This window comes from Panthera pardus, unplaced genomic scaffold (genome assembly GCF_024362965.1).
Source record: "Panthera pardus isolate Hobbes unplaced genomic scaffold, ASM2436296v1 HiC_scaffold_2, whole genome shotgun sequence".
NCBI classification, from domain to species: Eukaryota; Metazoa; Chordata; class Mammalia; order Carnivora; family Felidae; genus Panthera; species Panthera pardus.
The window spans coordinates 57481511-57508803 of record NW_026526765.1 but is presented as its reverse complement, the minus strand read 5'-3'; the positions used below and the strand labels follow the sequence as shown (position 1 = coordinate 57508803).

Sequence of the window (27293 nt, the reverse complement as noted above, 5' to 3'; positions counted from 1 at the left end):
ACCAGTTTATGATCTTTTGTTACAGCAGTCCTAAAGAACTAAGACACAAGTTGAAGTATCTCATGAAGTATCTCATTAGCTGTTATAGTCACTAACAGAACATGAAACAAGAAATAAAGAATCAATGTGATAAACAATGATGCTACAATCTAGCAGGCAGGGCCTCCACCCTTGGTACTGGTCAAGTGAACCTTCCCAGCTCATTCACTGTGTTTTTGTGTATTCACTTGTGATTTTGCTAAGCTGTTAATGTAAATCACACACGACAAGGCTGGTACACAAAGCAAAAGACATGGAGCTAGTGAGTCAACGTAGCCATACTGCCTCTCAGCACTGTTTATGCTTTAGTCTATATATCCATACATTTACAGCAACCCCTGACAAGTGATGACAAACTTCCGCATGGATATTGGATATGAAGAGAATGCCAACTGTTAGCACTTGAGAAAAATATTCTCCTCCCTTAAGAAATCAAAATACTGTAAGACAAATAAGATTTGGTGTAAGTAGCAGGGAGAATTATATATGTGGAATTGGTTAAATAACATACATCAGTTCACCTATGCTCTGAAACACCAAAAGACAAATGCATAACTCAAGATTAACACCACATATGAGGTGGAAAGAAATTATATATTACACAGGACAGGGGAGGTTTGAATATGTTATAATCAATTTACCATTTGTTCAAACAGAATCTGAGAAGCTCACCGTGTAAAACAGTAGAAATTTGAACTCTTGGAAGTTTGTATGGGGGCGGGTTCAAGGGAAAGGAAAAAAAAAAAAAAAACAGTTTAAAAACCACAGCTAATTTTCTGTTCCTGAGGACAGGGATTCAGAATGGACTCAGGACTACTCCTTATGGAGCCCAGACTTTGCTGTACCTTATTTCATCTATCAAAACCTGCTACTGTGGGGCTCCAAAGTAACCACCAAATTGTCAAGGGATACAGTGTCCAGGACAAAAAAGGCACTTCTATAATTCCCACAGGATTCTGATACAGGTCAATGAAAGAATTGTTCTCTTACACTAAACTCTAATGGGGAGATGATGCCAGCAGGCTGTGCTTCGGTTTTTACCAACCTCAGTGATCGACGCACAACTGTACAAGTCAAAAATGTAAGGCAGCTCAGAGCAACTCAGTGAAGTCAGCTCTACATACCTTGTCTTGGAAACTCATCTGACTCCCGGTGAACGAGGTCTGTGACTCGGTTTCCATAGTGCATCCTGCTGTCGTGGTCATAGGCCTTCAGAGTCTCACTGGAGCTATAGGACTTTTGCGTGGGCACACGGCAGTCTTCGCTGTCCAGGGAGGAACTTGTGTAGCGGCACTCTTTGCCACACCGTCCCCTGGTGAGAGAGCGATGTCGCCTGTCCTTTACGTCCATTATCCCAGATCTGACAGAGAGCCGATGCTTTCAGAAAAGGGAGGCCAAAGTTTTGGTACTTTTCACTTGGCCACCTAAAAACATCAAAGGAAAACAACAAGACTGTGATTATAAGAAATGCTGCCTTCAGTTTTGACTCATGCTCTGACTCAGATAAAAACATAAAAAGGAAATGTGTTCAGAGCACACAATCTCTTTTTGCAACTTAATATATATTGAAATAATCAGCCTAAATAGAATGACTTGATACAGTAAGTTAATTATTTTGCTGTTTAATAGATTTTGAGAAAAAAGAGTAGTGAAATAATTCATGTTTTGATTTCCCTATGTGAATACAGATGACATGATAAGTCTGTCACTACTGCAAGATTTTACTATGAAGCAGTTCAAAGCAAAACTGATTTTACCCATCTTTAATTATATTCTCTTTTTGCTAGAGAGGGTTTGGGGTAAAGCAAATATCAACATTAAATAAATAGAAGTGAAAGAAAGGTGTATAAGGCATAAATACATGCTACTGAAGTTTTGTGATGGTACCAAGTCATATTTGACTAATATGCAATTACCTAGTTGAGTCTGAAAAAAAGTAACATAAGCCATTCTTCACAGGCAAACAATACTCTTCTGATTTCTTTAATGAACCTTCAGCAAATTCTAATCAGTTTTTTTCTTTGCAGAACTGTGTCTTAAACACACCCGGTCCCTCCCTTCCTTAGTCACCTACCAACAGAGATCATGCTCACAAGAAGTCTAACTGGTACCACCACCCGATCATCAACCTACGCCTGCACATGCTGTTCTCTTCATTGCTGGGATATCTGCTGCTAAGAAGAAAAATGGGGAAGAGCACTGAATGCAATAGATAAGCTGATGAGAAGGAACCTCTTTAACATATGAACTGGCAACCACAGAGCCCTTCAGTCTGTCACTTGACACCCTTAGCCTGAAAGTGTATGCCAAACATCCTCAGAAAACACTAGCCTTCTGCCTAGCAAATATGACAAAATAGCTTAGATGCCTCTAAGTTTCAAATGATAGGCTCTTACTGATTTCACTGGCCATGCAAAAGAGCATGGACCATAGGGCGAGGGCCTGGACAGAATGGACATACACAAAATTTAATTAAAATGGGAAATACAACCCAGACCCAGCATAATGATTTTTCTCCAGGCTACTGTTGCTCACTACCTCTTCAATACATTAGAAAATATTAGGTGAACAGATTTGTAGCTTAGAACCCTCTGCTCTTCTTTGGCTATTCACCACATTGTAATGGGATGCCTATTTATACCAAAGAAATAGCCTGTATGCATAGTAATGTGCATGGAATCTGTCCCAGGACAGCAGAAGCCAAGTTATCCTTCTCTTGTCTTTATACAGTAAGAGTCCCTTCTGGATCTCATAAACGCTCCTACTTTATATTATTTATATACTTTAGCAAATACTGCCTGTTATCATGGACAATTTTGTTTGAAAATCGGCAATTAAAAAGAGAGTACACCTGCTCTGAACACCAAGCACAGTGGTGTTGCTGCCACAATCACTCATAGGAGAGCGAATCCTTAGTTTCCTGGAGCCTATAGTTCCTGACCCAGGAAGCTGAGAAACATCTTTGAGAGTCACCTATCAAGACCCCAGGACCTGCTTGAAGGACACAAATACTCAATGTTGGAATGGAAGTTTTTGCTGCTATGTAGCCAACCCAAGTACCTTAACATTAATGCAATTTCTAGATGCCAAAAATCACCTTCCCTAGTTTAAAACATGTGATCTCAACACCTTGGAATTCATATTACAGACTGGTTAAGAGCATGACCACTGAAGTCTTGACTGGATGAAAATGTTATCATGGTGACCGATTAGCCAGAGCTTTTATAAAATTACTCATAAACTTTTAAGTTCAATTTCTCAACCAGTTAATATGGAAAATAACAGAATCTGTTTCCTAAAGTTGTCATAAAAATTAAAATAAATACTGTGGTAAACCTAATACACTAACACATGGTAGGGACTCTATAAGAAGTAGTTATTTTTTCCCCTCTGAATAATTATTTTTTTCTTAGCCAAGTAGTTATAGACTTGCATAAGACAGAGGGTGGCAATAATAATATAAATGCCTAAAATTCAAAGTTCTCATTATAAATATCAATACTTGAACTGCACACAGATTAAAGAAGACCCTCAGCACCTATTAAAAGTATACAAGACTGTGCCTACCAACACTGTGGAGCCAGTGTTTCTTTGGGAAATTGGCTGTTTTGAGTAAATTTTATGATTTCTCTTCTGCTTCACTGTAAATTTTTTCTTTTTACTTTTTAATGTTTTTGGTGTTCCTGACTCAGGAAATCCTATCTCCTCTAATTTGTATTGTGTTTTGGAAAGTGGGCTGACTTTCTATATGTGGTTATGTGATCTTATTTTATATATTAAAAAAAATCATGTTCTAAGTGGAAGCCTAAATGCTTATTATCTATTCATAATGTACAAGAATTTCAGTGGGTGGACATTTTGACATTCGGTTGTCCAGTGATCTTTTCCTGATAAATTCCTCTTTCTTGGGTATTCCCTTGATAGTTAAGTTTGTGAGCAATGCCATCTCTGGACAAATGAAATTTACATATGAGGTAAAAAATCGCAAATCTTAGTGAGAGAAAGTTAATTTCTTAATGAACTGAGCAGAGTACACAGACTGTTGGCCAACAGACATTTTGCACTCAGCCTGCCTGTTATTTAAATTTTTTTTAAATTTTTTGTTTATTTTTGAGAGAGAGACAGAGACAGGGACAGAGTGTGAGCAGAAAGAGGCAGAGAGAAAGGGAGACAGAATCTGAAGTAGATTCCAGGCTCTGATCTCTCATCACAGAGTCTTATGTGGGGCTTGAACCCATGAGCTGCGAGATCATGACCTAAAGTCATACATTTAACCAAATGAGCCACCCATGTGCCCTGAGCCTACCTGTTATTTAAAAATTAGTTTTCAAGATTTAAAAAGACAACACAGGAGAATTTATACTAAACTTGGATCTCCTGCTTATCATGAAAATTTGGCAGTCTAGAAATTTCTGCTTCCAGAAAGTTGTAATAAACATATTTTATCTATTCTTCCCACTAGGTACATTGAAAACCCCTGGATATAATATATAAAACAAATATAAGAAGAATATGAGAGGAAAAAGAGAAGGCAGACCAACTAGGGCCTTCAGAACTCATGAATAATACTGTGGCAAGTTCCTGAAATTTCTTTTTGCCCTGTATATCCCAGACTTGGAGCTAAAGATACTGGCAACCCAGAAACATCAATAGGCACAGACAACAAAAGCTCCAACAAAAGCAGGTTGCCTCTCACCAAAGGATTAACAAAGAAAAGTCCAACAAGAAAGAAAATGTTGAGATAGTAACCACTTGCCTCTAGCCAAACAACATGGCAAACACAGTGGTCTGAATCCCACATTCACCAGCAAAAGCCAGAGAAAGAGCCTAGATTTCCACAATGCTGAGGTGACGAGGCATCCTCATCTCAAACAGTGCTTTCAGAGACAGCTAAGAAGGCAGCCAGGATTTTCATCTCTTCCAAAAAATAATGAGGCCATCCTCTCCTCCTAGGGAGCTTGGCCTTCCATCCCCACTGAGAGTAGTAAGATGCCACTCTCCTCTGCTGGAGTGGCATAGGAGGAGGCCTAGTGGAGAGTTAGGACCTTCACTTTCTCTAGCAGTAATGAGTCCTTCTGCCTCTTGTTGGTAGTTGTTAGTGTCACTTGATATTGGTAACAGTGGGAATAATAAGGAATAATGAGGCACTCCTAACCCTAACACCAAGGGTAGTATCAGTGGGAGCCAGAACTCCTCCACTGCCTCCCCACCCAACAGCTTCTAATAAGGAGCTCCCTGCCCTTGGGTATTGGCAGAGACTGAGTGAGGAACCTGGACTTTTATTCCAATCTAGCAGTAATGAGGTGGGATCTCTCTTCTGACAGAACAGTGTCAGAGGAAACCAACAAAAACAGAAAACTTAAGTAAGACATAGAATCTCATAACATGATGACACCAAATGTGTAGGTTTCAACAAAAAGAAGAAAAAAAATATACCAAGAACTAAAACGATCTTAAGCTGAAGGAAAAAGCAATCAGTAGATGCCAACACTGAGATGACAAGACATCGGACTTATTAGACATAGATTTTAAAATAGCCATCATAAAACTCTTCAGTGAGCAATTACAGACACACTTAAATGAAAAATATAGAGACTCATAAAAAAGACAAGAAGTCTCAGGAAATGAATAGAAGATATAAAGAAGACTCTAAAAGAAATTTTTAGAACTAAACAATTCTAAATTGTTTAGAATTATTATTAATTATTATTATTAAATTATCTAAATATATACAGTAGATGGGTTCAAGAGCAGAATGGAGGGATGAAAGAAAGAATGAGGAAATTTGAAAATTGGACAATGGAAATTACTCAAACTATACCACAGATTAAAAAATAGCCTAGGGAAAAAATGCAAAGAGCCTTAGGGAGCTGTAGGCCTAATATTTATGTCAGTCTCATTATGAAAGGGGAAAGAGAGAGGGCTGAGAAAGTGCTGAAATAGCAGATAAATACACACAAATTTGCAAAAGACATAAAGCTACACATTCAAGAGGCTGAACAAACACCAAAGAGAATAAATCCAAATGCATCCGTATCAAGACATATCATGGTTAAACTTCAGAAAAGTTAAGACAGAGATAATTTTGAAAGCAGTGAAAGAAAAATTACCTTAATACAGAGCATAGCAATTTGAATGAAAATGGTTTTCTCATCAGAAACCATAAAAATCAGAAAGAAATAGCACAATGTTTTTCAAATGCTGAAAAAAATTGGAAGTTTCAATCCAGAATCTTATAACCAGTAAAGATATCCTTCCAGAATGAAGGATAAAACATGGCATCACAAATAAAGAAAAAACTAAGATAATTTATCAATATCAAAAATAGACACACAGATCAATAGAAGAGAATAGAAAACCCAGACATAAACTCATAATTACATGGTAAATTAAACTTTGACAAATAAGGCAGGAATATGCACGAGAAAAAGACAGTTTCTTTCTCAACAAACAGTGTTGAGAAAACTAGACAGCTACACACTGGACCACTTTCTTACCCCATATACAAAAATAAACTCAAAATGGATTAAGGAGCTAAATGTGAGACGTGAAGCCATAAATATCCTAGAAGAGAGCATAGGCAGTAATTTCTCTGACATTGGCCCCAAAACATCTTTCTAGATATGTCTCCTAAAACAAGGAAAACAAAAGCAAAAATAACATATTGGACTGCATCAAGATAAAAAGCTTCCATACAGCAAAGGAAACAATCAACAAAACTAAAAGACAACCTACAGAATTAAAGAAGATATTTACAACTGACATATTTGACAAATGGTTAGTATCCAAAGTATATAAAAACGGAGACAACTCAACACCAAAAAAGCAAACAATCCAATTAAACATGGGAAGAAGACATGGACAGACATTTCTCCAAAGAAGACATATAGATAGCCAACACAAATGAAAAATGCTCAACATCACTCATCATCAGGGAAATGCAAATCAAAACTACAATGAGATATCATCTCACACCTACCAGAATGGCTAAAATCAAAAACATAAGAAACAAGTGTGGCAAGAATGTGGAGAAAAAGGAATACTCGTGCGCTGTTGGTGAGAATGCAAACTGGTGCAGCCACTGTGGAAAGCAGCATAAAAGTTCTTCAAAAAATTAAAAATAGAACTACCCCAGTAATCCCACTACTGTATATTTACCCAAAGAACACAAAAACACTAATTCAAAGTGATACATGCACCCCATGTTTATTTCAGCATTATCTACAGTAGCCAAATTATGGAAGCAACCTAAGTATCTATTGATAGATTAATGTATAAAGAATATGTGGTATATAGGTATGTATGTATACATATACATATATGTATATACATATACGTATATACATGTATACATGTATACATATATACATGTATGTATACATGTATACATATATACATGTATGTATACATGTATACATATATACATGTATGTATACATGTATACATATATACATGTATGTATACATGTATACATATATACATGTATACATATAAGTATATGTACATATACGTATATATGTATATATACACATATACATATATATGTACATATACATACATGTGTGTATATATATAATGGAATATTATTCAGCCACAACAAGAATGAAATCTTGCCATTCGCAACTATGTGGATGGAACTAGAGGGTATTATACTAAGCGAAATTAGTCAGAGAAAGACAAATATCATAGCATTTCACTTACATGTGGAATTTTAGAAACGAAACAATGATCAAAGGAGACAGAGAGACAGAGAGAGAGAGAGAGAGAGAGAAAGAAACTGAAAAACAGATTCCTAACTATAGAGAAAAAACAGATGGTTACCAGAGGATAAGTGGGAGGAGTGAAATAGGTCAAAGGGATTAAGAGTACCCTTATCTTGAAGAGTACTAATATATGAAATTGTTGAATCACTATCTTGCACACCTGAAAGGAATTTAATACTACATGTTAACTACATTGGAACTCAAATGAATGAATGGATATATTTTTTTAATTAAATGCCTGGAGAGAAAGACAGATACCGTATGTTTTCACTCATGTGGATCCTGAGAAACTTAACAGAAGACCATGGGGGAGGGGAAGTGGGAAAAAAAAAGTTACAGAGAAGGAGTGAGGCAAACTGTAAGAGACTCTTAAATACTAAGAACAATCTGAGGATTGATGGGGGTGCAGGAAAGGGAAAGTGGGTAATGGGCATTGAGAAAGGCACCTGTTGCTATGACCAATGGGTATTGTATGGAAACCAATTTAACAATATATTTAATAAAAAAATAAATGCCTGGAAACATTTAAAAAAAACTAAGATAATTTACCACCAGCAGACTTAATTCTAAAGGAATAAACAGTTCTCTAAAACAGAAAGGAAACAATGAAAAGAGAAATTTTAGAAATAATAAAAGGAGAAATGAGAAAGGAAAAAAAGACATGGTAAGCAAAACTATGAGTAAACCCTGTACATTTTCTACTTTGGAGTGTTCCAAATTATTTTCAAAGGTTAAAGTAAAAATTATAACACTGTATGATGAGGTTCTAAATGCATACAGAGAACATATTTATGAAATTATATGATAAATGGGGACGATAAAGTGACATAAAGGGAGGAAGGGTTTCCACAATTCACTCAAACTGGTAAAATGATGAAGGTCATTAACTGTGATAAAATATGTAAGTATAATGTAAAAACTAAAAAAGTTATACACAGAGATGTACTCAAAAACACTTTAGATAAGTCAATATGGAGTTTTAAAAAACATTCAATACTCACAGGAAAGTAGGAAGAAGAGAGAAGTAAAAAATAAAACAAAAGAATAAATAGAAAACAAAACATAAAATGGCACACTTATTCATGAAATAGCAATAATTACATTAAATGGTAAGTAGTCTAAATATACAAATTAAGAGACAGAGATCTGCAGACTAAATTAAAAAAATACGACCTAACTCTATGCTGTCAACAAGGTCACTTTAAATATAATGGTGTAGGCATGTTGAAAGAAAAACTACAGCAAAGATACATAATACAAACATTAAAGAAAACAAGAGGGTTTATATTAATATTATTTAAAGCAGACTTTACAGAAAGGAAAATCAGCGGAGAGAGAAAACAAAATTATGTAATGATGAAAGGACAAATCCTCCAGGAAGAAACAGCAACTCTAAATAGGTATGTACCAAAAACCGAATTGTAAAATATGTGAAGTAAAACATGATAGAACTGAAAAAAAAAATAAATGAATATACAATTACAGTTGGAGATTTCAACACTGGAGTCCCACTGATGGATAAAGCAACTAGACAGAAAATCAAGAAGGAGACAGAAGAATTCCCCATGGCACAAAAAAAGACACTCAGATAAATGGAACAGAATAGAGAACCCAGAAATGGACCCACAAACGTATGGCCAACTAATCTGTGACAAAGCAAGAAAGAATATCCAATGGAATAAAGACAGTCTCTTCAGCAAGTGGTGCTGGGAAAACTGGACAGCAACACGCAGAAAAATGAACCTGGATCACTTTCTTACATCATACACAAAAGTAAACTCAAAATGGATGGGTGAAACACATAAATGTAAGACAGGAAGCCATCAGAATCCTTGAGGAGAAAGCAGGCAAAAATCTCTTTGATCTTGGCTGCAGCAACTTCTTACTCAACATGTCTCCAGAGGCAAGGGAAACAAAAGCAAAAATGAACTACTGGGACCACATGGAAATAAAAAGCTTCTGCACAGCGAAGGATACAATCAGCAAAACTAAAAGGCAACCAATGGAATGGAAGAAGATATTTGAAAACGACATATCAGATAAAGGGTAGGTATCCAAAATCTATACAAAGAACTTATCAAACTCAACACCCAAAAAACAAATAATCCAGTGAAGAAATGGGCAAAAGACATAAATAGACACCTCTCCAAAGAAGACATCCAGATGGCCAACTGACACATGAAAAAATGTTCAACATCACTCATTATCAGAGAAATACAAATCAAAACCACAATGAGATACCACCTTACACCTGTCAGAATGGCTACCATTAACAACTCGGGCAACAAAAGATGTTGGCAAGGATGTAGAGAAAGAGGATCTCTTTTGCACTGCTGGTGGGAATGCAAACTGGTGCAGCCACTCTGGAAAACAGTATGGAGGTTCCTGAAAAAATTAAAAACAGAACTACCCTATGACCCAGCAATTGCACTACTAGGTATTTATCCAAGGGATAGAGGTATGCTGTTTCAAAGGGGCACATGCACCCCAATGTTTATAGCAGCACTATTAATAACAGCCAAAGTATGGAAAGAGCCCAAATGTCCATCGATGGATGAATGGATAAAGAAGATGTGGTATATACACAATGGAGTATTACTCGGCAATCAAAAAGAATGAAATCTTGCTAGTTCCAACTATGTGGATGGAACTAGAGGGTATTATCCTAAGTGAAATTAGTCAGAGAAAGACAAATATTATATGACCTCACTCATATGAAGACTTTAAGACACAGCACAGATCAGCACAAGGGAAGGGAAGCAAAAATAATATAAAAACAGGGAGAGGAACAAAACATAAGAGACTCTTAAATAGAGAAAACAAGCAGAGGGTTATTAGAGGGATTGTGGGAGGGGGGATGGCATAAAAGAATCTACTCCTAAAGTCATTGTTACACTATATGCTAACTAACTTGGATGTAAATTAAAAAATTAAAATAAAATTAAAAAAAAGAACAATCCCCCAAAACATTATCAATCAACAGGGTCTACTCAACATTTATGGAATATTCCTTTCAATAACAGCAGAGTATATACCCTTTTAAGTGTCTCTGGAATATGTATCAAGAGAGAACACAGCCTGGGCCATAAACAAAAATTAAAAATTTTAAAAGAATTGAAATCATACAGAGTATGTTCTCTTAGCATAATGGAATCAAACCTGAATCAATAAAAAGAAGAAAATCTCCAAACACTTGAAAGCTAAAAAAACACTTTCCTAAATAATTCATGGGTGAAAGAAAGATCTCAGGTGAGATCAAAACATACATTAAAGTGGAGGAAAATGAAAATATAACATATCAAAACTTGTTAGAAACTGCACAAGCAGCGCTGAGAGGGAAATTTACAGAACTAAACACATCCACTGGAAAACAAGGAAATCCTCAAATCAATAATCTAAGCTTCCATGTCGAGAATCTAAAGAAGAAAAAAATAGACCCAAAATAAGGGGATAATAAAAAGCCACATTCAATGGAATTGAAAACACAAAAACAATACAGAAAAGCAATGAAACAGGTTTGATCATTGAAAAAATCAATAAAATTGGCAAACTTCTTGCAAGACTGACAAAGAAGACACAAATTACCAATATCAGGAATGAAACGGGAGATCACTAGAGACCCTGATGACATGAACAAGATTCTTAAAGAATACCACAAAGAAATCTACAAAAATAAATTTCACAACTAAGATGAAATGGACCAACTCCTCAAATAACTAAGTATCCCAACTCACCCAATATGAAATACATCATTTGAATAACCTTGTAACTAGTAAAGATATTTAATTGTATGGTATATTATGTGTATATATATATATATATATATATGGTATAATATATACACCATAAAAAAACAGGGTTTATTTTGGGGATGCAAGGATGGCTCTGTATTTTAAAAACAATAAATGCAATCCACCGTATAAACATATTTCATAAAATGAGATACATCATTTGAATAACCTTGTAACTAGTAAAGATATTTAATTATATGGTATATTATGTGTGTGTATATATATATGGTATATATATATATATATATATATATATATATATATATATCATAACAAAACAGGGTTTATTCTGGGGATGCAAGGATGGCTCAGTATTTTAAAAACAATAAATGCAATCCACTGTATAAACAGGCTAAAGAAGAAAAATCACACAATAATATCAGTTAACGTAGAAAAAGCATAGGGCAAAAATCCATATCTACTAATGATAAAAACTCTCAGAAAAACAGGAATAGAGAAAACTTCTTCAAGTTGACAGAGTTAACAACAAAAAAACCTACAGATAATGTTACACTTAATGGTGAAACACTAAAGTCCTTCCCCTACTAATGAGAACAAGGAAAGAATGTCTGCTCTTATCACGTATTCAAAATAGTGCTGGAACTTCTAGCCAGTGCAATAACTTAGGAAAAAGAAATAAAAGGCATATAGAGCAGACAGAAGGTATATAACTGTCCCTGTTTATAGATGGCATGGTTGCCTATGCAGAAAATCCTAAGAAAACTCCTAAAATAAATTAATTCAGTGAGATAATAGGATATAAGATAAACATACAAAAAAAAAAATCAATTGCATTTCAGTTTACTAGCAATGAACACACGGGTACCAGAATGTAAAATATGATACTATCTTTTTTTAAAAAAGAGAGAAATCCTTAGATGTAAGTCTAACAACACATATATAGAAATTAAAGGGTAAAAACAGCACAACAGTGATGAAAGAAATTAAAGATGTAAATAAATGGAGAAACATATTATGTTTATGGATTGGAAGAATCAACATAGCAAAAAAACAAAAAAAACAAAAAAACAATTTTCCTCAAATTGACATACAAACTGAATGTAATTCCTATCAACTCCCAGAAAAAATTTTTGTAAATAGAGACAAGATTATTCTAAAGTTTATATAGAAAGGAAGAAGAACTAGAATGACTAAAAGTTTTGTTTTTTGTTTTTTTTTTTTAATAAGAAGAAAGTAGGAGGAATCAGTCTACCCAATTTTAAAACTTTCATAGCTGCAGTAATCAATCCTGTGTGACACTGGCAGAGGGACAAACACATAAATTAAAGAGAACACCATAGAGAACCTTGATACAGACCCACCAATAATACACCCAATTGATTCTTTTTTTTTTTTTAATGCAAAAGCAATTCAACAGACATAAGATAACGTTTTCAATAAATGGTGCTGAAATAGTTGGACATCAGTAAGCAAACCCAAAAACAAACAAAGAAAAGAGCCTTGACTTATTTTCCTACTTACAACAAAGATTAACTCAAAGAGGCACCTGGGTGGCTCACTCTGTTAAGTGTCTGACTCAGGTCATGATCCACTCAGGCCATGATCCAGCCCCATGTCAAGCTGCATGCTGGGCGTGGAGCCTGCTTGAAATTCTTTCACTCCTTCTCCCTCTGCCCCTCCCTCACTTGCTCCCTAAAAATAAATAAATAAATAAATTAATTAATTAATAAAAACTCAAAATGGATCTAGTTACTTAGATATAAAGCATAAAACTTTTAGGAAAGGCTTAGAAAAAACTATAAAACTTTAGAAGTAGAAAGGAGGAAATCTTTAGACTTGACACCAAATGCATTATCTATGAAATGAAAAATTAATAAATTGAACTTTATCAAAATGAAACACTTGCTCTGAAAAAGATCCTGTTAAGAGTATTAAAAGACAGTCTACAGACTAAGAGAACCTACATACAAATCATAAAACTGGTAAGAGGTTAAGTATTGAGAATACGTATGTATTTCTCAAAACTGAACTGTAAAAAATCCAGACAATCCAATTAGAAAATAGGCAAAAGAAGCAACATTTCACCAAATAGGACACACAAATGATAAATAAACACATAAAAGGTGTTCATCATCATTAGCCATTAGAGAAATCCAAGTTAAAGCCACAATGAGATATTACTACAGCCTTGTGAGAATGGCTAAACATTTCTTTCAAATATAAAGTAAATAAAAATAGTGACAACACAAAGTACTGACAAGGATATAGAAAAACTGGATCTTCATGCACTGCTGCCCTAATGTAAAATGGCACAGCCACTTTGGAAAACAATTTAGCTATTTGTTTATTCTCCTATGTGTGTGCACACCACATCTTCATCCATTCACCTACTGATGGACATTTAGTTTGCTTCCTTATCTTGGCTACTGTATATAATGCTGTGAGAAGCAAGGGGGTGCCTAGGTCTTTTGGAATTAATGTTTTCATTTTGGTGAAGAGATAAACAACTAGAAATGGAATTGATAGATTGTGTGATAGTTCTATTTTTAACTTTTGAGGAACCTCCATATTGCTTTTTGTAGTGGACACACCAATACAATGGTGAATAAGGGTTCCCTTTTCCCCACATCCTTGCCAACACTTGTTACTTCTTGTCTTTTTGATAACAGTCATTCTGACCAGTGTGAGATGATATCTGATCATAGTTTTGATTTTTCTCTGATCGTTAGTGATGATGAGTATTTTTTCATGTGGCTACATGTCTTATTTGGAAAAGTACAGTTTTTAAGAAACACTGAATGTGCAATTGCTATAAAACCCAGCAATTGTCCTGCTGGGCATTTATCACAGAGAAATAAAAATTTGTGTTCACATAAAAACTTGTCCACAAATTTTTATGGAATAATGTTTATTCTTGATAGTCCCAAAGTAGAAGCGACCCAGATGCCTTTCAATGGGAGACTGGTTAAACAAACTCTGGTATATCCATGATATGAAATCTTTCTCTGCAATAAAAAGGAATGAACTATTAATATACATAAAAATGAGGGTGAACCTACAGAGAGTAATGCTGAGTGAAAAAGCCAATCCCAAAGGTTATATACTATATGCTCCATTTATATAACATCCTTGAAATGAAAACATTATAGAAATGAGAAGACATCAATGGTCTTCAGGGTTAAAGAGGGTGCCAGGGTGTGAGAGAAGTGGGTGTGGCTATAAACAGATAATAGGAGGAATCCTCTGGTGATGGAAATGTTCTGCGTCTTGCCCTGCCTTAATGGAGTCAATATCCTGGTTGTGATATGGTACTACAATTTGGCAAGATGTTGCTAGTGTTGGAAATTGACTAAAAGGTACCAGGGGATGTCTCTGTACCACTTCTTGAAATTGCACATGATTCTACAGTTGTATCAAACTAAAAAGCTTAATTTCTTAAATTTTAATCAGGCAATTGGGAAAACTTGGGCTCATACTCCATATCATGGAAACAAGTACCTAATCTGTGAGGTTACTCATTATTAGTATTATTAGTACTATTAGTATTATCATTTTACCACTCCTTTTGATTTTATCACCATTGTGCTTCACTTATTTGAACCCCCCCCCCCTTCCTGGAAAATACAGGTTGTTATGTTTACGACTTTTAGTATAAAGAAACACCGTTGTAGCCACTAGGAAGGACCACAAAGAGCCAGTTACACTGTGAGACGAAGCATTTGCTGACATATATTTCTTCTTAACACAGTTCTAAAGTAATAGAATATCGGTTTTAATCCAAATATGGCTATATATCCATCCTTTATCTAATAAAATGCATGTATTTCCTACTGTGGACAAGCACTCTGTGTATAGCTGTCCTTGAAAGTGAAGGTCAACAATTCATGTGGGGGAATGCAAGTTTAGAGACTGATTTTAAAAAGTAATTAAAATTGCCTTGAAGCAGTAGGAAAGATGGTAACCAAAATTATAAATCTTTTCCCCAAGCCTCTGCTTTTTCCGGCACTGACAAATGGCAATCATTGGATGGCAATGCCTTTGCCAGCTCGTTACTGCTATGCTGAGGTTTTATTCCGTTACATTCCACATTTCCTCCCTTGAAGAGTGTTCACACTGCTTTTTTCATCAGTTGCCTAAGTGGGTTCCATCACTTTCACAGAACAGACTACAGAGATCTTGCCTGCAAGCCTTTGTCTAATTAACTAATCCTATGAGCTGTAACACAGTTCACTATGAACTTTTCAGATTATCCTTCTACGTAAAAAGGTTGACTTGTTAATCACTGACAGACCATTTGAGATGTGTGCATGTGGATGTTATTGTATTTGTGTGTGTACCTGTGTATGTATGTATGTATATGTGTGCATGAATGATGGATGCAAAGGTGAATTTTAAGCATGTCCAATGGAGAGCTACTGTGTCCCTGTTATAACTAATACTGTAGGCAGTTGATTAAACTTGCCTCACCCTCATCATCATTGGTCTTGGATCACACCCTGGGCATTGTTTCACTGTGTTTAAACATTTGTATCTCATGAAGTGACTGGAGACCTTTGAGAGGTGTGGTACCAGGAAATGTCCACATGATTTGGAACTCTGTCAATTCTGAATACAGATTAATGTGACCACCTTTCTTTCTCATTTCAAGTTATGATACATCATTGAATAAGTTTGTCTAGGAGGGAGTGGGGGAGTCAGTACATGAACACCAAATAGTCTTGTTTCCTAATTTGAGCTGGTGTCACAGGTATATTAGAAATCCAATAAAAAGTTTCATTATGTGAGCATGTTTGTACTTTAAAAATATATTTTTTAAAAGCCCAATCAGAAAACTCCTGTAGAATGTCTTTCTTCCTTCCGATAACATGTTAATTGGACTGACTACTTGTTTCTTAAATATTGTAGGAGCCATGTTTCTATGTTTAAAAAGATATAATGGATAATGCATGATCCTTTTATCCTTAACTCCTTTGCCAGTTTTGCCTATTACCCAAATCAGAAATGCTAAGTCAACGTAAAAACAGTGCATTCACAGATTACTTTCCTGTGTATTAGAACTCCTTTGTGAAAGTGGTTTATTTTAAAATCTTTAAGGCACCAAATGCAATGTAATATAGAACCTCAAAGATAAAAGAGAGAGAGGCTGACACAGGGGAGGGAGTTAGAGACCCGCTCACTAACCCACACCACCACCCCCAAATAGAACTCCCATGGGCAGTATGTAAAAACCAGAGTGTGTACTCAAATATTTACAGTCTCTGCTCCTAGAAACATTTAAAAACAAGTCTGAACATAGGCATACTCCAACAGTTCTAGAGACAGAATATCCCTGTGACCTCTGGCTGGACTACAGAATATCTAGTTTAAAATCTACAAAAGTAGAAGACAGTGCCCTAGTAATTTAATGCACTAGTAAATAAGAGGTCAAAAGCAATTTGCTTTGTGTTCCCCTGTGCTGTTATATTGATATGTCTGGGGATAAAAAGCCAACTCTGGTTAATGTCCAGAGCAAGAAAGGATAAGCAAATTCACAATTGTGTTTTGCTCTCTAGCTTCAGAGCTACATGTTGCTGCTTTTAGAATCTGTTGGGGTGTCTGGAATCATGTGCACAGGAGATGGTAAGAGAAGTACCAAGATTATCTTCTGTCTATGAATTTTATAAATTGTGAAATGCAAAGACATCGTGGGAGCCAGCATACCCCATGAACAAAAACCATAAAAGGGCAAAAACATACCCTTACAAGTCTAGAGATTTGCCATCATAGCACAAGCTCATGTGTTTATATTCTTACTTGAATAGTAATGAAAAATCAAAAATCTATGTCAGATTGGTATTTAGTCTAATTCCGTGCCTTTTCCCCCTCTCCCCTCCAAACTGTTTAACATTCAAGAAAGTCAGCACGGTTATACCTCCTGCTAAAATTTCAATATGAAATGTGCAAGTTTAGTGAAGTCTTTGCCTCCTCAGCTCCACCTTCCCCACATGCAGACCCCTCTGCTCTCTTCCCATTTTCCTATGTGCCTCCTAAGATCAGAAGTCGAACAGATGGCTGTACCTTAGGCACTGGCTAAGTTACCGTAACCGGAAAGACAGTCCCTCCCCTCTACTCCTCCCTACCATGCAGACAGAGCTCAGAAAGGCAGTAGAGCAGACACATGAGCCTGCAGACTCAAAACCTAATGAAGGAAAGAATTGAACACACTCTTCTCATCCCGTTGAGTGTGCTCTTCTCATGCATGAGACTGAAAGCAGCACCAGATAATCAGAGGGTGCAAAGGATGTTGGGCTGCAGGTTTCTAGGCAAAACACTGAAGTAAAAACATTGTCAACTCACGATCTTATTTAATGAATGCCTACAAAGTGTTAGGGCTTGAGTTAGCTTCCTTATGTAAGTTAGCAATAATTGCACAATCCTGCCATATAGGTTTCCTTATGTGTGTTTTACAGGAGAAATGGGGACTCAGGAGGTTAAGTGACTTGCTGACTCCATTTATCTAATAAGTGTTCATGCTGAGATGGGGGCTGAGAGCTGTCTGACTCTGAGGCCTACCTTCATTAAAAAAATAATAACTCAGAGAAAAGGGCAGTCTTGGGACATTCTGCCATGTCCCTTTTAGATATTGGATTTGTAGTTGTCTGAGAATGCAACGTAATTGTCTCATGAAGGTCACTAAGCATATCATAGTCCTGATGTACTCAATAAGGAAAACATCTGATCAACTGACCAGTATGTTCTTCTATACGATGAGCAATGGAAACAAAGGAGAGAGACATTATGGGAAATCTCATGACAAGCTGTAAGGGACAGACCTCAGTTTCCACATCTGGAAAAGGAAAATAGCATGGCTACTTGGAAGTGTTAATGTGAAAATGTCAAACCGGCACATGTGAATCCCCTAATGAGAGATGCTCAAATTGTGACAGACTTCACCACTGTCACCATCATCCTTATCACTACCCTCGAGCATCAATATTATCTAGCCACTAAAAATTATAGTAACTGTTACTTAGTGATCCCCAAAGTACAAATTAAGTACTACTATTCCAAACAACATCTGTTAGGGTTAGTATCATAGCACTTTCTGAGGACAGACATATAGATACTAATAATCCCATTTGGTAAGCAATCTTTGCTGCATGAAATAGTTTCACTAACACTGAAAATGTGAAACTAAGATGGTCTATTACTACCACCCATTCTTTAGCAAATAAATGCACTTTGCCCATATTTAATTTTAAATTTAATTTTAATTTTTTAAGGTTTATTTTTGAGAGAGAGAGAGAAAGACAGAGACAGAGACAGAGCATGAGTGGGGGAGGGGCAGAGAGAGAGGGAGACAACAGAATTTGAAGCAGGCTCCAGGCTCTGTGCTGATAGGGCTTGAACTCAGGAACGGTGAGATCATGACCTGAGGTGAAGTTGGATGCTCAACCGACTGAGCCACCCAGGTGCCCCTGCCCCATATTTTAAATAGACCACATTAAGTTCATCACCAAAATGATAATACATATAAGGGGAAAAGGACACACAAAGGACTAGTTGTTTATAATGAACTCATTAGCTGTCCAGAAAAGTAGATTCTGGTAACTGGGAATGTTGTCTGCAAGAACTAAATGTTGGACATAGAGATAGAGGCTCTGAGGAATTGGGATAAGTCTAAAGTATTCTGCCTAATAAAGAGAGATCCAGAAAGTTCTTAAGGGAGTACGTAAGTGCAGGAACTGGACGCAGAGAAATCTAGACATCATGTGAGGAAGGATGTAAAAGAGGCATATTCAGAGAGGGAGAGGAGGATGTGATTCTCCTCTGGGGACTCTCAGAGTAGAATGCTGGGTAACATTAACCCTTTGTGCCCTATGCCCGCACCTAAAAAAAAAAAAGATTAGGGGGAGGGCATTCACAGCACAATCTATAATCACCATTTTTGTTATAAATTTGATTGCACATGTGTGTGAGGATGAAGTCAGTACTTTCTATTATTTTACTATTATGAAGAAGCAGATAGCATTCATTGAGGATTTACTTCAATTACATGGTATGAGAAATGAGGTAAGAAATCCAGAAAAGGATTATAACAAGAACAGTATTTTGGTCTGTATCTGAGATGCTTACTCCTTGAGGGCAAGGACCTTGGCTCCTACCTGTAATCTATCTCCAGGAGCTGGCAGAGAACCACTGTCAAAGAACACTCAAAAAAGCTCTGTTAAAAATAGCTATGCATTTACATAGAGGCATCTGAATAAAAAAAATAGGATAAGTGTTTAAAAGGGCTTTGGCCATTTTGGTCTTTCTTAGTGTTTAAGTGTCCTTAACATATTTTTCAAGTCTATTGTTAATTTGCATGATTTACATGAGAATTTTCATATGAATTTTGTGACATATTCCCTTCTGCTTCATCAAACAAATACAATGTAAGTGTTCTCTTTCAAGATAGCCTCTACTTCCTTAACTAGGAAACAAAATACAAATACTGCTTTGAAAATTTTAAAATAGTACTCAAAGAATAGGAACTAGCCCTATTATGCAGAGAAGTCAGAATCAATGGTCTACCTTTGAAACATTTTTTCTGATTTGGAAAGTATGTGCAGAGTCCTAGCATGACTCTATGTCAGGAGTCAACAAACATTTTCTGTAAAGATCAAAATAGTAAATTATTTTCCTCATCACAGGGTCTGTCACAACTAGTCACTACCACTGTAGCACAAAGGCAGCCTGAGAAAATTCTTAATAGGCATGTTTGTGTTCCAATAAAACTTTATTTCAAAAAACACCCAGTGAGCCTGATTTGACCTTCAGACTGCAGTATGCCAACCCTTGCTAGGTAAACAGAGAGTAACCAAAAGAAAGAAGTCTGGAATTCTGGCCAATTATCAGCTTGAACCTAACCATGTTCACCAAGGATGTCTCAGATGAGGAAGATTTCCTTACCAGAAACTTCCCAACAATGTTGAAATAACAGAACAAGATATTCCTGGTGTGGCAGCAATAACCACTACAATATACCTAGAGAAAAGTGATTTTATTTAGGTTGCTGATTTGAAATTGATACAGCGTCTTAGGCCACAAGCCAAAGCTGGGCATCTCTTGAGAAGATAGTCTTGCAGTTAACTGCTCTCATGACAGAAGTCTGAAATTTGACCTTTTTGCATATGTGTTTAGATCTTGCTTGACTACTCTGGCCAATTATTATTTTGCCAATTATTTTGTGGCATTTAGATTTGTCAGTGAATATGAGACACAGTGAAGATGATATTAAATTATTTCTTATATTACTCTTCCTCTTGTTTTATTGGCCTCTCTTATTCTGCATGTACGAGACGAGACAGAAGATGATAATCAATTTACCAAACGGCCAAAAATACTGAATGTTGAAGTTTCAAGATCCCAAAGAATACAAATCCCCAAAAGAAGCTCATGTTCATTCTGGCTGAAAAGAATATTTATTAAGAAGTAAGGAATGAGAATTTGGGTAATAGCTTAAAAGTTCATTTATACAAACCTCAACTGAAAGGACTCTTTGTAGCCTGTGCTTACTATTGTAGTTGGTTTGTAAATCAATAGGTGACTTGATACAGAAGATTAGAAAATGCAGAGCCCAATATAAAATTTTGTGCAAATTTAAAAATAACTCAGTAACATCAATCTCAAAATTATGTACTTGCATTCCTGCATTTCCTAATGATCCCTCAAGGTATACGATTATATTTTTACAGCCATTAGCACTGCCATTCACCAGAACCATAATGGTATAATCACTCAGAGGTTCAAGGAAATGAAAGTCTCTCACATTTGCCTACTACCCTCTGTTGTCTAATATAGTATCAAATGTTACAACAGTGTAAACTCTTCCATACATGCAGATAAAAGCCTCTGCGGGAGACAGCCGTGATGAACTGCCTAAAATATTAAGGTAGCTTCTGATTTTTGAGAGGGGAATGTTCCCTCCCAAAGCAATTACCAACATCCCTTGTGCTATAAAATGTTTGTGTTCTACTACAACTGCCTAGAAAGTGAGTCTAGCTTCTTCCAGGCCTTTCATTATAAAACTGGAGGGTCAATCTTTTGGAGGAAAGAATAAAGGCACAAAAAAGTCATCGAAACCCCTAGAAAGACATACATTCTTTAAGTCCTGGTAATGAAAAAGAAACCCATGCTTGGTAAGTTAGTATTGGTCCTCAGTGGAGATTATGAGAAACCCTAAGTAGTCAGGATTGTAGGGAACAGCAGCTAAGGACCCAAAGCACAAATGGAAGTGTAAAAAAAAAAAAAAAAAAAAAAGAAGGGCACACACCAGAACTGAATGTCAACAGATTCTATCAAATGCTTTCCTGGATTCACCAGCAGCATGATAAGCTACTTCCTATGGAAACTCAAATACAACTTTCTAAGACTTTATGGAAACAGTAAGATTTTAAAAAGTACCAGGTTGATTTGGCCAACAGGACCATTTGATGACAGAGAGCAGAGACAACTCAAAATAGAGTTAAAGAGGAACAAATACAGCACCATGCATCCTATAAAAACTCAACTGAAGTGACTGCAAATGGGATTAGACTATCCCTACTTATAAAAGGTGACACATGTATCAGGGCACATTCACATTTTTGATTTAACATGAGTTTCGTACCAAATTATCCTTAACCTATGTACCCAGATATCTGAGACCTTTTATTTACAAAAATGAAAACGTCCAAATTACTGCACCATGCTAGGGACTCCATATCCTCTATGTCTTCAAAAACCACAACAACCATTTTATTTAGGTACTCCTATCTTCATTTTATAGATAAGGAATAAAACAAGAACATTAGCTTAAGATTATAGAGCAGAGGCCAGATATGAATCCATTTACTTGGTTTTAAACACAGATTTCACCAACAAATGCCAGATCCTTTTGTTTCTCTTTCATGTATTCCACTATTTTTTTTTTTTTTTTGCACCAGGTTAAATTTCTACAATGTGAAAAATGACCCCAAATTTCAAGAACTTAGAAAGTACTACACTGTATACACCTACCTCTCATTCTTATCTAAACTTTGGAAAATTAAATTTTATCTCCAGTAGGAAGACACTTCAAAAATAAATGAATGATTTTCTAACTCTTAATCAAGGTTAAATTCCATGACCTCTCTTTCTATGTTAGCCCCCTTTCCTTTATACCCAAGTGTTTTGTGTGATTTGATAAAAAATTAAATGTGAATTAAAATTCACTCCAGGGGAATTTTGCACCTCTCCTTCAGGTGATTAGTGACAATTTGCAATCTCACAATCATGATAAAGGATCATTGTAATAAGGAGAGCTGAAAGGAGAGGGTCAATTGGTTCAAGCAGGAAAAGAGTCAGACATTCGATAACTGGGACTTCATTTAGTCTCTATGCTTTTTCCTTAGCAAGTACTTACCTGCTCCAAAAATGTATGAACTTTACTGAATGTTGTGGATAAAAAACAAGTAAGAGATGGGCTGTTGCAAGGATCTCACCCACTCTTCAGAAGCCAGGCCCATGCACAGATCATGGATATAAGTTCCTTGCAACGTCAGTGCCATAGAAAGATAATATAAGGACCACATTATAAAGGTTATGCAATCCCCATATCTGAAGTTTGACTGGAACAAAAGTGACCATATCGCTCAAACTAGGCTAATCAGAATAGACTATCTTCTCCAGGAATACAGAAATATTTCGAGATAAAGGAGACACTGATTAAAATGGGATGGCTTCAGGTAGTTGTATCTGCAATGTACATACTTGGAAAATGTGAGATCAGAAACCCCTACTCATAAACAGATAAGCAGTTGCAGAAAAAAAAACAGTTTGCAGAGTGAGAGAAGAATAAAGACGCTTTACAGAGATGTAGGACGGAGAGTCTGCACAATTTTCCAATTCCTTGTTCTAGTATCTTCCAGGCCTGGGTATAATTCTTCACTTGGATTCTCAGAGACATCTGTATACTCTTAGAATAAATCTCCCATTTCAGCTTAAACCAACTTGAATTAGTTTCATTTATTGGGACCCAGAAAATTCAGTTTAAGAAACCAACACCTGGGGGTGCCTGGGTGGCTCAGTTGGTTAAGCATGCAACTTCTGCTCAGTTCATGATCTCAAAGTTCATGGGTTGGTGCCCCATGTAGGGCTCTGTGCTGACAGCTCAGAGCCTGGAGCCTGTTTCGGATTTTGTGTCTCCATCTCTCTGCCTCTCCCCCCACTCATGTTCTGTCTCTCTCTCTCAATAATAAATAAACCTTAATTTTTTTAAAGAAGCCATCACCTGTACTTACATAAAGTAAAATTTTTTGATAATACCATAACACAACTTTCATCTCCAATATGCTAGCACCTTACTAGCAAAAAACATTTAAAATGGCCATGATGCTCACCCTTCCCTTTGTTTATCCATACTCTGTCTTCATCTTGTTGGGAAAGTTTTCACCATCTTCCATTGTACTTGGCTCACATACGAGTTAGCTGTTTGAGATAATAAAATCTTAGGCTGCAAAAGCTATTTAACCCATTTGCTATCTGACCCTGCACATATCTTGGGCATCCAGATGCCTCAGTACAATTTGATGATGCTAACAAGTCTGTCTGCCAGTTTCACTTGCTAAGCAAATGTCAACAACATTAAATGTTCACACTATGTATACTGCTAACGAAATAATATTCAGATGGAAAACAATACATGGCAACACTCTGAATAGGGGAAGACATATAGGAAACATACAGGTAAAAACATCTTGACTTAGTGCTTGTTTGTATCCTTCATAAGGAAGATCCTACAGTGTGGCAATTCCCTACCCATGACCCCAGTGAGGGCTTGTGTTCCTTTGCAGCTGTTGGGGGAATTGGAGGATGTGACACACAGTCAATGGGAAAACAGCCCAGAGTTTAGGAAAAAACATACACTACTCAACTGTCACATTTCCTAAATCACTCATGAATATATTTCCATATGCACTAACAGTGAGATTATTTCAAGGATGCCCCATCTTGTCTATCACATCAAGATTTACAAAAAAAGAGAAGCTGAGAATGTGGGTGGAGGTGGGAGAGAATGTGTCCCCTGGGCCAGTAGCATGGGTTCACAAGCCTACCATGTTCATGCTAGCCCTAAAGCCAAGGATCAATCTTTCCATTCCTTCTGCAAAAGAAACAACAATATCTAAAATATAAAAACACAGTCTCTTTATTTTCAGACCAATCCTTCAGCAAAATAAGCCTTTGGGAGAACATGAGACCTTCAATTTTGAATCTAAAATAGACATTCAGGCTACTAGGAATTCTGTGTTTGACCTAGTCCCAGCCACCACAGATACAGTACAGACTAAGAAAATAATTTTTATTCTTTACTGCAAAATAATTCCCTAGCATTTCTGAAGTTTTGATAAATCAGGAGAGCAGATACCAGAATGGTGAAGGCTGACACATAAGAGGGTGTTATAGAAATATTCAAGAATTGGTAATATACAATTGATGGAAAATTTACTATTTTATCATATGGGGAATCACCAGAATATATATTAAAATCTAAGTAGGATGTGTAAAAATTGGTGGGTGGGTAGAATCTACAGAATTCTACTCTGAGGTAGAAACACTGAATTGTTTACTTCAATCTGCTCATTTTCCTCCAAGATAATATGCAAGAGTTGAGACTCTGACTCCATACACATGGATTTGAATTCCAGTTTGAATTTCCTTTGTTATCTGTGACCGCTGAGCAAAATTCTTAGTCTGTCTTAGTCTCTCTTTCCTGTTCTGTGAAAAGAGGATGATAATCCTCACTTGACTAGGTAGTATTATAAGGACTTACAGAGACTGTTGCACAAAATACTATACAGTGCCTAACACAGAGTAAGCACTCATACATTCTAGCAAGTCTACATTAATTTGTTCATGTTCTTAAAATGGAAGAGGGAAGTGAAGTGATTTGCCCAAAGTCACAACAGGACTGTGACAGACATTAGCATAATACTATTCAGGAAATCTATAGCCTTGTATTATACTCAGAAATGTCCCCAGAGTATCTTTCATAGTGTATATATGAGACTAGGAAATATATCTCCTTTAACCCCTTTTTTTCACCAACGTTTGCTAAGCAACTATTGTGTCTGCAGCAATTCTGCCCCTTGATCCTCCACCCCTTATCTCTCCTATGCTATCCTTTTCTATTCTCACCCACTACCAGGGTATACACATTTTATCATCTAGGAAAAACAATGGAAAGAGTTGGCATTTACACACCATTGCCTCTATGGCCTGCCTTGCTGAGTTGCACCATTTTGGAATCTCACAAACCCATGAACAGCATGCTTCTTGAACTCACTGGGTGCCAAAAGAAAGGGGAAACGATGAAAAAAAAAAAAGAAAAAAGAATCATTATTGACTTCTTATTACTTCTTAAGAAGTAATGGATTACTTCTTTTTTTAATTTTTATTTATTTATTTATTATTATTATTATTATCATTATTATTATTATTATTTTGGATTCCTTCTTCCAATAACCTCAACAATCCCATCCAAAGATGCCCCTGTTTTGAATTTGGAAATTAAATTAAACATCCCAATAATATTTTCTTAAACTTGATTCCATTTTAAAGTTGATGAACCTTGGGCCCCTGGTCCAAAGTCAAACAGCTCATGAGTGGTGGAAACTGGTTTTGAATCCAGTCTAACTCCAGAATAGGAGCTGTTCAACTCTCCCAATGGAGAACATTAAAGAAATTGGAGGTCCAGGGGACTTGGTTGTTTACCCAGGTTGTTTATTCTTGGTTGTTGTGTGTCTTTCAAATTGGAGCAATTACAGGGTAACATTTTAAAAAAAAATGAGAATTTATTCAGGACAGGCTATATCCATACATGTTCCAGGAAAGTATACATGCACACACACACACACACACATACTCCATGGGGAAGATTAATCAGACAAGGTTTTTGAAGGATATAAATATTGAGGCTTTAATATTTCCATTCATTATTTGTGATCCGCATCTGCCACAAAAGAGAAATCTTCCACCTAGGAAAACTATCTACTCCTTCCTCCTGGACTTAATTCAGGCCGTCTCTCTACCTGAATGGGGATGTCAATGATAACAGTGAAGACAGTGACGGCAATCACTGTAACAAAAGCTACCATTTACTGAAAGCTTACTTTGCATCAGAACCTATGCTAAGAGTTTTATGTGTATGATCTCATGTAATGCTCAATAGCAATGAGGAGTAATAACAACTGTTCTCCCCAGTTTACAGATGACAAATCTGAGATTTAAATAGGATAAGTAACATATTTAAGGCCACACATGCAATAAGGGGCAAAGATAGGACCAACTGCCAGGAATAAAAACCTCTATGTATTGTACGCCACACACTTCACTGTCCTTATCACCCTTTTCACCTAATGCTGGTGTTCTTCAACCTTAGTGAATATCAGAATCACCCAGGCAGCTTGTCAAAACAGACGGCTGTCCCATTCTCCATTTTTCAGTAAGTTTGGGATAGGGAGAGCACAAGAATCTGTATTTCTAACAAGTTCCCAGGAGATGTTGATACTGCTGGTCCTAGGATAATACTTTAAGAACGACTGACCTAATAAAATCTTTTGTCCTTGTACCTATCAATGGGACAATACCAGTACCAAACTCATAGAGATCCCGGGAGGATTTAAGACTTAGTGTATGGAAGGCTCTTAGAGCTAGTGTCCCAGGCAGAGTAAATGATACACACATTATGATGTTGGTCTTT

General features: G+C 36.3%; 1 protein-coding gene across 12 annotated transcripts in view; it reads right to left on the bottom strand.

Moving 5' to 3' along the window:
• The window catches only part of TENM2 (teneurin transmembrane protein 2), a 1291038-nt gene that overhangs the window by 939815 nt on the left and 323930 nt on the right, over positions 1-27293 (bottom strand). For all 12 annotated transcript variants that reach the window (XM_053907069.1, XM_053907085.1, XM_053907075.1 and 9 more), the window contains one exon: positions 1164-1463. In XM_053907069.1, coding sequence (XP_053763044.1) covers positions 1164-1389 — 226 coding nt within the window. In that variant the 5' untranslated portion in view covers positions 1390-1463. The remainder of the gene's footprint in view (positions 1-1163; positions 1464-27293) is intronic.